Below are 18,032 nucleotides of genomic sequence, written 5' to 3'. Positions count from 1 at the left end.
AACTACTTTGCATATTCATTTATCAATCACCCTCTCCAAAACTTTCATGCAGTGTGATAGGGGTTTAATACCAAAGCACTATGCATGTGTTTTATGAGAAAAGAAATTATGTACTCACCATAGCATTCCATCTGTGTTGTCTATCTTCATTTATCCTTGACAGATGGGTTTGGTTCCGATATTGGAAATGACTCGGCCATTATTGCAGCTTGAGTCAGCCACAAACTCTCAAGCTTCACTTCTACCCAGAATCCCTCTCTCTCAATTACCTCAGATCAAGTTTGCAGAAGACATAGGAACAAATAAACTGTATATGCATTTAGATCTGTATATCTATATATCTATCTATATATCTATCTATATATATATATATATATATATATATATATATATATATACACACAAACACACACACACACACACACACACACACACACCCATTGAAGTTATCCACTGTGTTTGAATAACACAACAGTTCAAACGCATGTGACAGTCCAAAAAAGTTGAAAGGGATTGGGAGTAAAGGATAAATGAAGATAGACAACACAGATGGAACATTATAGTGAGTACATAACTTCTTTATCTGATGTTGGCAATCTTCATTTTATCCTTAACAGATAGGACAGAGTCCAAACTACCTAAAAACTTGGGTGGACTCACAGAAAGATATTCCTGAGCACCATCAAGCCAAAGGATGATATTCCCCTAGAAACCAAGTCCAGTTTGTAATGAGTAATAAATGGGCAGAACTCCAAGTAGCTGCTGTACATGTCATCTGTTGAAGCTCTAGTCTGGAAGACCACTGAAGTGGCCACAGGCCTTGTAGAATGTGCTTTAACAGGTTTAGGCAAGGTTCATTTATTTTTATCATAAATGAATGAAATGCAGTCTTTCAGCCACTTGGAGAGTGTAATCATGCTGACTGCCTTGCTCAGCTTTGCACTGGAAAAAGAAACAAACAATTGACTTGACTGTCTTATATTTTTTGTTCTGTTATAACAGAAACATAATAGTCTACGGATGTATAGTAAATGTAGGGCATATTCTCCTTTGTTAGAATGATTAGGGAAAAAGACTGGTAAATTAATAATTTGGTTAATGTTAGACTCAGATACTACCTTGGGCAGGAAGGAGAGGTTCATTCATAAAGATACCCTATCCTTCTGGAAAACTAGATAAGGAGGTTTGGATGTTAAGGCATGAATTTCTGAAACTTTTCTGAGTGAAGTAATGGCTACCAAAAAGAGTGTCGTTCAAGATAAAAACTTCAGATTGCATTCCACAGAGGGTTCAAAGGGGGAATGTATTACTGCCTGTAGAACAGATTTCAGGTCCCAAGGAGAAGCTGGATCTTTGAACGGGGGTTTTAACAAAAGTGTGCCTCTTAAGAATGATTTACAAAGCCTATGATAGGCCAAAGAACATTCTTCGAAACTATTATAAAGTTAGAAATTGCAGCCAAATGCAGTTTCATGGTGGATGGAGAAGCCCCAACATACAAAAGAGATGCTAAAAAATTCAAAACATGCTTTATGGAAGCAGAAAAAGGATTAATTTTCTTTTCATGGTCTCAAATTGTAAATTTATCTCATTGTTTTGGCTAACAAGCAGATATATTTCCTGAAATGGTACACTCCCTTCTGCCACCTTCCATTTGGCAGCTTCTTCTGTCAGGATATATGTAGGTACACAGACTCTAAAAGAGATCATTTCTGGGCCTTGTGTAATATACTGCTGTTAGTAATTGCTGGTGTATTAAGCTGATACTGTACCTGTATTATACTGTTCATGTCTTATGTATCTTTATAACAAAAATATTTAGAAACATCCTTTTGTATTAGGGAAGGTAACTAAAACTATCCCTGAAATACAAAACTGTTTTAACATGCTGCCTCAAAATTCACAATGACCTTTAATATTGCAATTATATCAGTCCATAAAATCAAACTCAACTAGATACGGATGCATGTTTCTATGTTATTACACCTCATTAACTTACGATAAGTGTAAGGTCAGCTATGCTTTGAAACATCTCTTTTTTTGATACCCAAAGTTATAGTTACTATGAAAGAGTGTGAACAACAAAACAAAAGTTTCTAAGCATATGCACACAGTGCCCAGTCTGAAAAAAATGAAAAACACTGAAATGTGCAAAGATATTTACAAACTACCCTTTTCAGCCTATCATTGCACACAGAGATACAGCAAGTTAAAACTTTATAAATAAAAATAACTAAATTATATTCTATTTCCTTTAAAACTGCATGCATGCCACAGTGCAAAGCTATTTCCAACAATGCAAGATGTTTTCACAATGCCCATTATTTTTAGAGGATGGAATACGAATGAGCAGAACTTAATGTTTTTCTTTTGAACTGAAATGCTTAGATAAATCTCATCCTGTTAACGTCCAATGTTATTTTGTTCACAAATCCCTGTCACGGTAAAATCCTATGAAAGGACTTGACTAGTGATGCATAAAATCAAATTGACTGACTGGAACTAATCCATTAGCCTGTCCTCCACAAAGCTTGGTGATGACAAGGGAATGCCACACATAGCTGCAGAAAGCTCACAGTGTGTATGGCAAGACACCGTGCAACTGCTTAATGCTAGCAGGACTAAATCAATAAGTAGCTATCCACGAGAAATTTCTCAAACTGCCGCCAATCCTCATCATAACATTATAGTTTATATCACCATAAGCACAGACAACAGCAATCACATATTTATTCTCTGACAACTTGTTTCTCTTTCACTGAGCAGAATTTTACTACCACTACTACTATTACCACCATTTCATTTTCAAGAAGTTGGAAAAGGACTGGATTTATTTATTTAATTTATTTAAATTTGCTTGCTAGTGCAAAGCACTTTTTCCAAAGTTACCATTTTCAGACCTTCATGGAGTACAAAGAAGAACAAAATAACGCAGAAACAGCAATATAACAAATCATTTGTAGATAGGAACAGTGAAAAGAAGCACAGTTAACTTGTAACATCTTCTGATATATCACAACAAATCAGCCGGTGTTATAGCTTCTTGCAGATGTGTTCTCAATTCCATGTTTGAAAGCACTGGACATTTATGGTATGTTAGCTACATCGATAATGAATGTATTGCATTGCAAACAAATACTTATGCAACTGTTACACTGACAGCTTATGAATAACCTTTATCTTTCACCTTTCATTAAGCTCATCATTATATAGTCTCAGATTTTTCTACCTCAGACCAGCTACTGAATATTCTTTCATGATTTTGGTTGCTCTTATACTTGTAAAAATGCACAGAGAGGACAGAAGTGGAGACTGCACTCAGCTTCAGTATTTAGTTTTCTCCAGCCAGTACAGCTCAGCTATGATGATGCACTGCTCAGCTATGATGATGCACTGCTTTATGGGGCCCTGCGAAGGTATGCAGGAATCAAAGACATAAAAGTAAGTTGAAAGAGTTCATGTTTTACTGCACAAAAAAGACATACATTCTGCTAACTTAAAATAGAGCTTCATAATAAATGAAAGAGATAAAAAGAACATACAAAATATAATTTACAGAACATAATACAATATAAATATTAGAAATGAAAATGTTATTTATTTAGTATAATGATGTTGATGCACTAACTGTCACAAACAGACCGAAGAGGAAAATAATCTTCTTTTGTCAGACAGTGGATAGGAGTAAAAAATCACAAGGAGGACGACATATAGGCAACCTTAAAAACGTGGACAAGTCTTTATTCATTCCTAAATTCATGCTTTCTCTTAATCTAAAGCCTTGAGTGTCTGTTTATCTACAGTAGGGTTTTCTTCTGACTTATGTTTACAACATGCTGTTATTTTAGTATCACATTAAATTGTATTTTCTTTATTTATTTTTATATTATTTCCTTTTTTGCAACAGGGTTAAGAAATTACGGGATTCTTTTCAGACCCAACCTCCACAGCAAGTCTCTACATGACACCAAAGTTAGCATAACTTTATTAGATCAGGTTTATCTCTTTTGACATAGCTTAATACACATTTTGGTCTTCTTATCTAAGATCCACATACTGTGATCTATTCTGGAGCAGTTCTAATGTAAGAAAACAATTTTTCTGAGTTAGGGTAAATCTTTGCTACCAAAGCAAAACACATATACATATACAACTACACAGTACCAGCTGAAGGTGATGCATAATCTGTTTATTTGTAACAGCCAGCTAGCATCTTGCAACTACTACTCTTTTCGATATCCTCATGCCACCTGTCACCCCCCAAACAGTTCACTCCACTTTCCCATCACCCTTTCTGTACAGTACTTCCTCATCCCCACATTAAAGTTAGTTCATTCAGTCTGTAGACTGCAGCTCCCTCTGTCTATATTTATGAGTAAAACTTCCTCACGTGCCTCTTACTGCTTTATGCACTAGTGCATCCATCTCCAATTTATTCTAGTTTACTTTGTTTATTTGTTAACCAAGTAGAGAAGTTGGGTCAAGTACCCCATTTCATTATGACACTGGCCAAAATCCTATACAAAATTATTTCCCTATACAATGTAATATAATATTCATTTACCACATCCATTAAATAGTTCCCTTTTAAAAGGTCCTGTATTTAATGAACCTTGAGTACTGTTTCTTCACATTGTTCCAGATGAAATGGAAAAAGTGACAAGGCCAATAAATTTAGGCAATTACATTTTCCCATAATAAATAAGCAATGCAACTAAAGAGCTGTTGCAATAACCCTCCAACATTTTGATCTTTTATCCATATTTTCTGTCCTGCCCTGACCTGATCCAATTATTTCTAGGCAGAAGAGAAATAAAGGAAAATGCAGAGACAAACCTAACATCATGCAACATAGTACAGAACTGATGCTAGCCAACAGTGTATCTCATCCAGTTTAATACATTTTCTTGTTCGATCACTATAATCAATTTCTTGTTCATGTGGACAGAAAGTGAAATGGTTCAACCATACACAGCAACTTCAGTGATATGAAACTAAAATACAAAATATACATAGTTCTGCAGCATGCAGTTGAAACTATCTAGACAAACATTTCTGGCTACCTGGATAACTGCAGTATTGAGGCTTCTGGAAGGTACTTACTCAGCTGGGCAAGGCTCAGTGTTGCAATCTCGTTGGCTCTCTGGTGGTTTACTTTCAGGATCACAGTAATTGTTCTGTACAACTGAGTTGTCATCCAACCTTTTGCATACTATCTCTTGTTTCTGAATACCTTGTGGAGAAAATAATTCATGATCAGTGTTTTCCATTGATACAAATGTGTGGTTCTGTAATGAAGCAGTATCACTTCAAATGCAAAAAAGTGTACATAAAGAAATATATCATGGGCAGCTTAACAAGTCTAACTTACCAGACTGGAAGGATAGCCTAGGCTATTAAGTGGATTAGTAGGGAGTAAAGTTCTACGAGTGCTCATCAGCTATTTTTTAAGATCAATACTTTTCTGAAGAGTTCATGAGATTTATATTATCATTTGTTAATCAAAAATTACTAACTAATGTGTGATTTATTTAGTACTGACTGCCTTGGGAAAAATTCACTCGGGGAGGGTCTTAACTCTTTTAATGGACATAAAGTGTGATGTGCCGAAGGGTATTAGAAGTTCCGTGACTCTCCTGAAGCCTTACTATTCATTTACTGTTACTGAAACTGTCTCCTCACTGCAACAAGGAACCTATCCCTAGGAGAGCAGTCATAATGGGATCTGTACCTCTGGAGTCTTGTAGAACAGATTCAGTTTTCATCATCGTAATGGTGAAGCAGATGAATAATTAAACAATATGAACAGTACAGACAAGTATTCTAATGCAGACACTACAGTCATTAGTTTGACTTGCATATTCATATTTGTCACTGCCTACTCTACCTGTATATACACACACACACACACACACACACACACACACACACACACACACACACACACACACACACACACACACACACACACACACACACACACACACACACACACACACACACACACACACACAGACTCCATGCCAAAATACAATACACATGCATACATACACATACACACACACACACACACACACACATATATATATATATATATATATATATATGTGGGTTTACTTTGTTTCACTGAAAGCTCATTTCACTGAATTTGAATTCACCCTGACCAAATCTCTGTGAATTTCACTGAAGTGAAGTACTGGCACTGTGTACAGTACTGTAAGGCAAGTAAAAGGTATATGCCCTTTTCCCCACTGTAGTGTGATCCTGGAGTTACTATATATATATATATATATATATATATATATATATATATATATATAGTTAGAGTTAGGGTGGGTGGCATAGCCCCCCACATTGGGGGGTTTGTGGGTGGCATATCCCCCCCACCTAGTTTGTTTTTATATTATATTTCACCAAAAGCTTCAAAACAATACATTTTATACCAGAGACATGCATACTTACAACACCAATGACTAACTCTTTCCAAGACAATATATACCCAAACTAAGTGGGGGGGGGGTTGTGCCCTATACCCCCCAACTATATATACTAACTCCAGGATCACACTACTGTGGGGAAAAGGGCATATACCTTTTACTTTCCTTACAGTACTCTACAAAGTGCCAGTACGTCACTTCAGTGAAATAAGATTCGGTGAAATGAGTTTTCAGTAATTTGAGCTTTCGGCGATTTGGTCAGGGTGAATTCAAATTCAGTGAAATGAGCTTTCAATGAAACAAAGTAAACTCATATTTTATATATATATATATATATATATATATATATATATATATATATATATATATATAAATGGATCTACTTTCATTCACTGAAAACACATTTCACTGAATTTCAATTCACACACGCCAAAACGTTGAAAGCTCATATCACTGAAAACCCATTTCACTGAATCACTGAATTCATTGATTTGAGCTTTTAGCAATTTGGTGGGACCGAATTGAAATTCAGTGAAATGTGTTTTCAGTGAATGAAAGTAGACCTATATATATATATATATATATATATATATATATATATATATATATATATATATATATATAAACTGCGGTGGTGGTGCTGCGGTAGCATTGTCACCTCAGAGTAAGACGTCCTGTTCGATTCTCAGCTAGAGCGTCTTCTGTGTGGAGACATGCGTGAATGGCCGTACCATCGTTGAAGGTTGTGCATCACGGCCTGCAACTCGGCACGTAAAAATCTACTGCCAATCATTAGCGGACCGGAGTTCTGCTGTGGTGACTCCTAACTGGGAAAAGCCGAAAGACACAACAACATATATATATATATATATATATATATATATATATACACACACACACACACACACACACACACACGCACACACAGACACACATCATATATATATATATATATATATATATATATATATATATATATATATAAACGTGTGTGTGTGTGTGTGTGTGTAAAACACACACAAACATACGTTGGTAGCTTTCATAACCCAATTTTTCCAAAAATATTTAACTGTTAGAAAATGTCAGAGTATTAATCTATCAGTTTCCCAGCTGTGGAAACTGCATCCATCGCCAGACATAATAAAGTTTTTAATATGATTAACAGAAGAGAATAAGGCAAAACAGAACTATTCTGAGACAGTGGGTAAATGTGTAAATCTATCGCATGGCACACACCGATGGTGTGCACAGAGGCAGTAGCAGGACAGCTCACATGCAAGTGTGGATGATACAAGGATTTATATAACATTATCTCTCTTGTAACAATATTTGCCATAGCAGTGGTACAGTAGGTATGCCCAGAAAAAACACTGACACACATTGTGCCAGTTTAGATTCTGACTGTTGTATGTAGCCCTAAGCAGTCAGGAACATATAGAACATAAATGCCAAAACACTCTGCCTTCTTTGCTACATGTGTAGGGGATGTGAAAGTTCACGGTAGAAGGGGAAAGTTAATCCCTCTTAAGGCCAGATTCAGTACATTGATCTGCATCCTTGCTAGAGTAAACGTTTAGTGGCCAGCAAGGAAAATTACAAGGAATATTTCCATCATCAATAAGCAGAATCCTACACCAGTTCCTGCAAGATGCAGTATGTCACAGAGCATATTGGCATTCCAGATACATAAGTGGAAAGGATAAGCATCACGCATGGACTTTACACTGTACCCATACTTTCACAAATCATTGGTGCAAGCATCTACTTACACACTGCCATCCAGATACTAGCAATTGAATATGTAACAAATTTGAACAAGCACAGCAATCATTCAGTAACATGAATATGGTGTATGATTACATCTGGAATACATGCAGAAAACACAAAGGAAGAAAAGAATTTGCCATTAACCTGCCTTGTACCAATTCTTGCACCACTACAGATTATGGCTAACTCCATGTACACTATGGAGCTACAACTTCTGAAATACAAATGTACACCCAAAAGGGATAGAAAAGTCATGTGATACTTATGGATTATTCACAGACCAAGATATGTTTGGTGACAGTACATAGCCAGTCAACACAAACAAAATATAATGCAGTCATTTGGCAGCCTCCATGCCACGGAGTGTCAACAGACAGCTGTCTTGATACCACTTACTCAGATGTTTTCAGCCTACCAATGCCACTATGGCCATGTTCATATTTTGTCATCTCCTGTGCAGAACAGTCACTGGACATCCTCCAGTGTGGTGCATTTTCAGATAGTGTTCTTCATGCAGAACATACACCCCTTGTAGAGAGGATAAGTGACCTACATCAGAAAAAGTGCAGGTGTGTAAGTAAACTTACCATCACAGTAGATTTTCTAATAGATCACCGCTGAAGTAGCCTAAGCTACATGGGTGTTACTCCCTGCACTAGTCAATCTACCAGAGCTTTGGGCTACAACTATCTGAGGCTAATAGGGAGTTCCATATAAAGAGCATTTTTTGCCTAAAAAGGAGGAATGAGCCATGAAAATGCATGCTAGGAAACAAAGTTAACCACTGAGTATGTACAAAAGAACAACTCTACCAGCAACAAAAAGGGGTTGGAAGGAGGGATGCCTACTGCAATAATCTATTAGAACATCTACTGTTATAGTAAGTTTACTAACATTACTGTACTATGTTCAGTACAGAGATCACCACTGCAGTAGCCCAAGATACATAGGGTAATTATCATAGATTACAGGACAAAGACAAAAAAGGAGCAGACCAATAACTCTGACTCCAGGAGTCTCTGGAGTGTGGTACAAGAAAACCTTTTGGATTTTTCGTTTTCTCAGAGCTTGTTCTGGGACTGGAAAAGGAATCCAGTTTGAATTGCTCTGTGAAAGCAAGTAAAGAGAACTAAGTTGCTGCTTCTACAATAGTTCTAGATATCACCCCTTTCCAGAAAGCTACCAATGAAGTAAATGCCATTGCAGAATGAGCTGAAACCTTGCCTGGAACTGGCATTTTATTACAGAAAGTAATAACATGAGACAACCATCTGAAAAAAGTCTGCTTAGACGCTGGTTGCCATTTCCTCTCACCCTTATAGGAGAAAAACAGCTGGTCAGCTTTCCTGAAAGGTTGAGTTTTGTCTAGGTAGCACCTGAGCTGCATGTGTACATTCTCCCTTGTTCTGTGGATCAGGAAAGAAGACTGTGAGATCAATAATCTGGCTTAAGATAAAGCCCAAAATGATTTTAGACATAAAGGTAGGATTTGTTTTCACAGAAACCCTGTCCTTGTGAAAATGAGATAGGATTGACTTACCATAAAAGCTTGTAACTCAGATGCTCTCTGAGCAGATGTAATAGCAACACGCAAAAACTCCGTCCTTGTTACAAACCTCAAATCAGCTAGATGAACTGGTTCAAAAAGAGACAGAGTAAGCTTTTCAAACACAAAATAAAGATCTCAAAGAGGTGCCACCTGTTTCCTAAGTGATGAGTATGTAAAAACCCCTTTGAAAAACTATTTAACTTGAGAATCATTAGAAAGGGGAGACTGAAAAACAGACAAGCAGAAATGTCTGACAAATTTACCTTGATAGAAGAGTATGACAGGTCATTGAACAGTTACTCACACAACTAGAATCAGCCACCTACTCAAATATGATTTTCTAAAAGCAGATTTTCTTACCTCCTTTAATACCTGCTATACATTCTCATAAAAAGGGGGCCTAAAATGCATCACAATTTTATTATCCACCCAGTTAGCTGAAGAGATTCCAGACTGGGGTGTATCAAACTCCTCCCTAATGGTAATTGCCCTTTGTCAGACTGAAAAAGGAAGTGAGAACCACGTGGAAAAAAGGAAACCACCACTACAAATTTCAGACAGTCCTTCAGAAACATTTCCACCCATAAGAATGAAAAAACATCTGTCTTCCAGGAATGTCTACAGTGAAAGTGTTAAAATGTATCTACTTTTGTCTGGATGAAGAAAGGCTCTTCCCAAAGCAAAGTCCAGCAAACATCCCAGAAAAATCATCATGTGAGAAGGGATGATAGAATATCTCTGCGAGTTAATTAAAAAAAAAAAAAAAAAAACAAGACTCAGTAAAAGTTCCTGGACAATTGCTAGAGACTCTTGACAGACAGAAAAAATAGTGCACAAAGAAAATGCAATCATATGGAAAAATGGGAATGTCTTGGCAGTCTGCAATAAGCATTACCTAAAGCCAGACATTTTGTGAATACCCTTGGTACACTGGAGAGTCCAAAGGCTAAAACAGAGAAATGATAATGTAAACTGGAGACAGTAAATCTTAAGAAACACCTGAAATTATCGGGAATAGGAATGCAATAATAGATGTCCTTTAGATCCAGCTTTACCATGAAAGCTAGAGAAGGGATCAGAAGTACAAGAGACTGAGGTGATACTACATCTTGAACTTAGAAATCTTAACCAAAAGGTTTGGAAGGGAATGATCCAGCAGTGGTCTTTAGGATCCTTCTGGTTTGTGAACTAGAAAAAAATCTTGAATAATAACCTTTGCTTAGAAGACTGAGAAGCACTGGTTCTATAACTCCCTAAGACAATATATTGTGCTGAATGGCAGGAAAGAGAGACATCTGGTTCCCTGGACAACAGGGAATCTCTTGGAGAGAAGAGAGGGATTTACACTGCCAAGTGTACCCCAGCTGAACTACATTCAGAAACAAACTGTTTGAAACAATCTGATGCCAAAAGGGAAGATGACGTTTTAGTGACACAGAAAGGTTGGCACAGTGGAAACAGGGGTGGGGGCTGAACAGCCAGACAGTCATCCTGGCTGGGACCACTGTCCTTGACATTCAGAAGCTGTCCCTTTCATTTTTGAGCCTCCTTTGCATTGTTGTTTTTTTTTTTTACTCTTAATACTGGTTCCTTGCTGCTTAAACTGCTTATCAGAAAGGGAGTTGAGGAGAGAAAACTACTACTTGGTCTGAAAAAGGATGGTGAAAAATCTGAGTCACTCCTTGAATCAGTTTTCCTCTTCTACTCACAATTTTTAAGCCCCTCAACTGCAGAAGGGCCAGAGTCTCTTTATCTAAATCTGAGATGTAACACCTTCAGGAAGTCTTTGAGAATGAAGCCAAGCAAATCCATTCAAAACTGATCCAGAAGCAGCAACGTTGAAGGAAGAATCAGCATCAAAAGCACCCTTTAAAATATGCTTAGTCACATGACAAACAGCTGTCACAGAAGCATTTAATGAATTATTTACCTCACGAGAAGAAAGGTTAACCATTTTAATCTACATATTCGCAAAATACACAAATAAAAATTTTAACATTTAAGACTGACATTTTAAAATTCTGACAGTTAAAGCACTGGAAGAATACATCTCCAACGTATTCACTGCTGTCCCATCTTTGTCAGAAGGAATGGAATTAGCACCTTGTCTTGCTGAAGCAGATTTGGAAAGAGAAATTGCTGCATGGTATCCTTTAGAGTTGGAAAATAAGTACTTGTGTTTCTGAGGCACTTTGTATAATGGAGCAGGAGGCTGACCATCAGGTAAGCTGGAGGCAATAAGGAAAAACATTCTCTGAAGCAGGCAATATAGGAAGAAAAAGGGAAGCTTACAGCACTCCAACTGTAATAAACCCAGACACATTTTCTCTGCTATAGGAATCTCACTTTGGTCTCACTGAATCACCTGTTTCATCTTGGATAAAGTGTCAGTGAAAAAAAAAATCTCTTCAGCAGGGAAATCTGATGCTATACTTTCTTCAGAGTTAGAATGCTCAGACTGAGAAAAAAATCCAGAAGTACACCCATCTCCCTGGAAGGTGTGCTCGTCTGGCTGACTGTGTGGGCGTAGTGGGGTAAGGAGGTATGTCGAGCTCCAAAAGACAAACAAGTGCATTCTCTGACACTTCCTCAATCATTAGAAGAGACTGCAAAGATCCTGTACTTTGACAATCACAAGTTGGGGCAGACACCATAATGCATGAGAATCTATGACGCTCTTTTCCTTTGTCTAAATACTTGGCATGGCAGGGCATGGCCCTACAACAAAAACAGCACAACGAGGACAATTTGGAATATCATGATCCAAGCCTAAGCAAAGTGAATGAAAGTCCTGATGTGCTGATTTCCACAATCAAAACAGATATTATTCCTAGCACTCATTTAAGAACACACAAACAAAGAAAAAAGGATTTTTTCCCCCCAGCAGGGCACTCAACTTTAAAGACGTTTTCTGGTCTTTGGACTAACCAATGCACTGTATTATAAGGATGCTTTGGACTCCAACGGGAAGTGAAAGCTGTAAGATGGAGCTCTCCATTGACCCTTACACCCATACATCCAGACATTAGGTGCAGGGTGTCAGCTAGCCCAGGAGGAAGGAGTTAAATCTCTGATACTCAGGCCAGCCAAGGGCTGCCACAGCAATTAAAATCCATACAGTTATTCCTGCAACAGTGAAATATAATGAACATCTCTTTTCCTTTTCTTGCCTGAAGATTGCAATGACAAGGAAAAAGCAGTAATAAGCACCTTGGTAAATCCCAATAAATCTGCCCTTCTATAAAAACAGAAATATAAGACTGGAGGTTTTTCTCATTAAGCGCACTCTCCTTCTTAGACACAGTAGACTATCCCTGGTCAGGGAAGACACTTCACTTGCCCCTTCCCTGACACCGACAAAAGTGTCTCTTGAAGGACTGCTAGCTGACTGAAAGTTAAATGGTTCCTGTCGAAGAAATGCTCAATTCAGCAGCAAAAAATCTCTGAAGATTTTTGCACCAATTCCTTTCTATATGGAGCTCCTGGCAGTTGGAGCACAAGGAAGGTTCCCAAAGCTCTGACACACTGGCCAGTACAGGTGGTAAAACTCAAAAGGTTTAGGCTACTGCAACTATAATCCATCTACTGAGCATCTGCTGTTGTGACTGAGGATACACAGTGGACTGGGCTGCAGAACCACAACTTCTGATGTGCATACTTTATGGCCTGTGGCTGTACCAAGTCATGGATTCCTCAGTGAGGTCATAGATGCACAGGTGTGCAGATAATTGCATTTAGCCATCCAAGCTGCTGGATAAAGGCCAGCTATCCTGCATCTCAAACTAGTTACAGAAATCTTGTAGAAGCTTAGCAACAATAAAGTTCATTTACTGCAGTGCCACAACCGTCTGGGACTGCAATGCAATGGTGCTTCTTAGAAGCTCTGTGCTGTGCACACACATAGTGTCAGTGGCAACATTCCCAGCAGAAAATTCATATCTAGAATGCTACTGTCCCTCAGCAACATATACCTCATACTCCAAAAACTGAGCAGATATGTTTGCATTCAACTCATGAACACCATGCATTGGGAGGCATCTGCAGATGCCAATATAGGCCTAGTGGGTTCAACATGATTACCTAGCTTGTTACATCCTGCAACTCCCACCCCCGAATCACTGCAAGTAGTAGACACATAATGCTTACAACTGTATATTGCATATCATCTCTCAAGTATCCTAATTGCCCAGTGCCATCACCAAGTCCATGGATATAGCCTGCAGTGACATCATAAGCAGCACTATGTCCAGGTGCACATGTCAGCCAAGGGGTAGACTGACTGATCCCATCATCAGCTGCAAACTCTACCATGAAAATAAGAAGGCGGGGACATGACAGACATTGAAGATGCAAGACAATCATGAAGGAGATGTTGGCCTCAGTGTCTGAGCCACACTATTCTGCGCAGTGACTATAGATAGAAGATGCACCAGATGATTCCAGTGTCACAGATTCCTGGCTACCATCTGTAATGAAAGCACTGAATAATTTTTTGCTTGGGTAAAGGAAAGTCTCTCTGTTGATCAGTGGCAGTGAAAAACATTGAGCAGCCTGCCTGCCCCTGTGGGAGTGGTTACTGACTTGAAACTGTAGTTTTATTGGCCATTTTGGGTCAATTCCAAAACTCCTTCATCTTCCTCTCTTAAAACCCTCTTTTGCACGGTTTTGCACGTTTTTGAGCATAGTGCAACAGCGGGCAGCGCCGCCTAATTGGGTTTAAACTATTCCTGGCTCCACAAAGTCTGCTCTTCACTTTTTCCCTTCTATCTCTCAATTTAAACACCATATTCTCATTCTAAGGCCATTCACTGGTCCAATTAAGTAATCCTACAAGTTAGCACTATTAAACCATAAGCACTACTTACTCTTATACTCTCTACGATTACCCTGTCCTCTATTGGTGTGTCTTAAATTCAGTTTCCCTATTACTCTAGCATGTCCAAAGGTCAGTCAATGGTTTCCTCTCCAGTCCAGCTGGTGAATCAGGGAATTTTGAGGCAATGTTACAACTGTCTCATGTACACGGACAACCCTCTCCTCCTCCAAACAGGTTCAAATATATGTGAGAGATGCAACTATTTAGCCAAACTGGAGGCTGAGCTCTCTCATCTCAAAACTGGTGTAACCAGTCAGGAGGAGAAGGTAACCTCACACAACACAATTCCAGTATCACATAGTCCCACCACATCAGCGAACCAAACACATAAATACACAAAACATACTCAGAGGCTCTAAATAAAAATCTACCTAAGCAACAGAGACCTCCAAAGCAGACATCCAAGCAAACGCTACCTCAAAACAAAACACACACAACACATAACCCACAAAGTCAGTGTGCCAAGCAGCCACAGCCCTTAAGGCTGAATAACACACCTGATACTCTTGTTATAGGTGACTCTACTGTCAGACACACTGACGTCCCTGCTCACCAGGCTGAATAAAGAGAAGGTCACAGTGAGCTGCCTGTCGGGTGCTAGGATCCGACACATAACGCAAGCACTCAGGTCACTCCAAAGCAAATACAAATATGACTCAGTCATTGTACATGCTGGTGTGAATGACCTGAGACGACCTCCCTGGACTACATGAAAAGAGACATAGAGGAGCTCTCTGATCATGTAGCCCAGGCTGGTATGACCCTGACCTTGAGCAGCATCTTACCCTCACCTAGAATGATGCCACAGTACAAAGACAAAATGATCGATTTTAACAATTGGCTAAAATTTTGGTGTCATTCAAAGGGGATCCAGTGTCTGTCAGCCTGGGATGACATGCTCGACAAGCCACATTGCTTCGCTAGGGACGGCTTGCACCTGTCACCACTGGGCTTTCGGATATTGGCAAAGGCTCTTGCCACCCCATAGTGCCTTTTTTAGGAAAGGCTCAAAAGTCAAACCCACCCCCATAGACAGCACAAGGAACAAGAAACTAAGGGTAATGCTGCTAAACGCCAGAAGTCTTAACCTCAAGATGCACGCACTCAAAGCTCTCCTCAGTATGGAGAACATCGATATCTGTGCAGTGACAGAAACCTGGTTCAAGGCTCCAGAGAGCACCCCAGCACTACCAGGCTATACCTCATATCATGCTTTTCGCCCCAAAACCCGGACCGAACCACAAAAGGAGGGAAGTTTCCATATTTATCAAGGATATCCACACCTCCAGGTTAGTGGCATTGCACGGCATCGGAGACCATCCATGTGCAACTAACAGTGGGCAAGACTGCTTTTCAGTTTATAGCATCCTACAGACCACCCTCTCAAAGTCAGGAATCCCATTCGGCTTTCCTGAAAACATTGGAGAACATGAAGATCTCTCCGAACACCATTATATTGGGCGACTTCAACTACCCAAACATTGACTGGAAGCACTACTCAAGCCCCAGCACCTTAGCCCAAAGATTCCTGGAAATTATAAACTCAAATGCTATGGAACAACTAGTCACCACTCCCACAAGAGGGGACAACATACTAGACCTGATCATTACCAACATGGGGACTCTATGCTCCACACCAGAAGTATATCCCTCATTGGTAAGATCAGACCATAAATTAATTTCACTGGATGTCCACATCCCGACCCCACCCCCAGCCCAGAAAACCACAGTGAAAAACTTCTCAAAAGCAAACTTCTCACTTCTCAAAACTGAAGTAGAATCCTTCAAGGCCCCAGGGCCAGTGGAAACTACAGCCCAAACTGCAGAATCCTATATAAATGCATTCTACGGACATCTCCAGGAATGCATGGATCATGCTATCCCAAACAAAACCAAGACCCAATCATCCAAAGGCAGGCGTCCAGTCTGGTGGACCCCTGCCATAAATAAACTGTACAACAGAAGGAGGAAGCTACTACATGATAGAGCAAAATCCCTAATAGGGAAGGCATCTCTGATCAGTACTAGCAAAAAATTACGATCCCTCATAAAATCCTCCAAGGCCAGCTTCGAGAGAAAAATTGCACAGGACACCAAAGACAATCATAAGGCTTTTTCAGTTATGTTAAAAACCTGGGATGCATCTCCCAGACTTGTTCTGAGTTGATTCTAAACGACAAAAATACACTGAACCCACAGACATCGCCAATATCCTGGCAGACAGGTTCAGTGCAAACTGCCCCCCCTCCCCCCCCAAAAGAGCAAGTATCTATCCCAGCAGAGGGCTGCCTCCCAAACATCTCAGATGCTCAGGTGAAGGCTGCCCTCTCCAAAGCAAAAAACACTGCTTCCATGGGACCAGATGGCGTCCCAGGTTGCGTCCTACATGAACTACAAGAGGAACTAATCCCTCAAATAAAACAGCTATACAATCTCAGCCTCACTACAGGATATGTGCCCACAGAATGGCGTACAGCAACAGTGGTCCCACTCCACAAAGGTGGAGCCTCTACGGACCCTGGAAACTATCATCCCATAAGCCTGACTAGCTTAGTCTGCAAGGCTATGGAGAGGATCATCATGGAGCTCATAAACAAAGACATTGGGGACCTACAGACACTAGATCCTACCCAGTTCGGCTTTGTCAAGGGCAGATCCTGCCTTTTGAACCTGGTTGACTTCTTTGAAACAGTCACCAAAGCCATAGATGAAGGGAAGGTAGTCCACACAGCCTATCTGGACCTTGCAAAGGCATTTGACACAATACCCCATCATAGATAAGCTATCCAGCTTAAATATAAACCCTATGTCACAAGATGGGTCGCAAACTGGCTCAAAGACAGAACCCACAGAGTGAGAGTTGCTGCAGTCATGTCAGACTCGAAACCGGTCACAAGTGGCGTCCCACAGGGTTCTGTCCTGGGACCACTCTTGTTCGGTATATACTTTTCCGAGGTACAGGCAAACGTGGGAGGACTATGGCTCACCAAGTTCGCAGACGACTGCAAACTGGGCGCCATAATCAACTCTCCAGCTGACACAAACATCCTTCAAAAAGGTCTCACAGAGACAGATAACTGGTGCCAGCGCCATGGTTTAAAGCTAAATGCCAAAAAATGTATAGTCATACCCTTTGGCAAAAACAATGTGCCCACAAATTACCACATAGGCGGAAACCCATTAAGTACAGAGAAAGTTATTAGGGACCTGGGGACCCAAGTTGATAGCAATCTCTCCTTTGAAAACCACATTGCCAAAGTGGTTAGAAAGCCCAACTCATCACGAAGGGTTTCACATCTAGATCAAGAGAGGTAATCGTGCCCCTTTATTCATCCCTCATCAGGCCCATCATAGAATACAATGCCCCTTTTGGGATGTACCTTACCCGACACCTGCAGCAATT

The 18,032-nt window shown here is 39.7% G+C and overlaps 1 protein-coding gene across 1 annotated transcript in view; it reads right to left on the bottom strand.

Moving 5' to 3' along the window:
- The window catches only part of ADAMTS6 (ADAM metallopeptidase with thrombospondin type 1 motif 6), a 2,910,080-nt gene that overhangs the window by 290,227 nt on the left and 2,601,821 nt on the right, over positions 1 to 18,032 (bottom strand). The window contains exon 13 of the mRNA XM_044063364.1: positions 5,104 to 5,233. Coding sequence (XP_043919299.1) covers positions 5,104 to 5,233 — 130 coding nt within the window. The remainder of the gene's footprint in view (positions 1 to 5,103; positions 5,234 to 18,032) is intronic.

Source organism: Protopterus annectens, chromosome 2.part1 (assembly GCF_019279795.1).
Source record: "Protopterus annectens isolate FY-2018-M chromosome 2.part1, PAN1.0, whole genome shotgun sequence".
In the NCBI taxonomy this organism is placed as follows: domain Eukaryota; kingdom Metazoa; phylum Chordata; order Ceratodontiformes; family Protopteridae; genus Protopterus; species Protopterus annectens.
The sequence above is the reverse complement of the archived record's forward strand: the minus strand, read 5'-3'. Positions and strand labels throughout refer to the sequence as shown.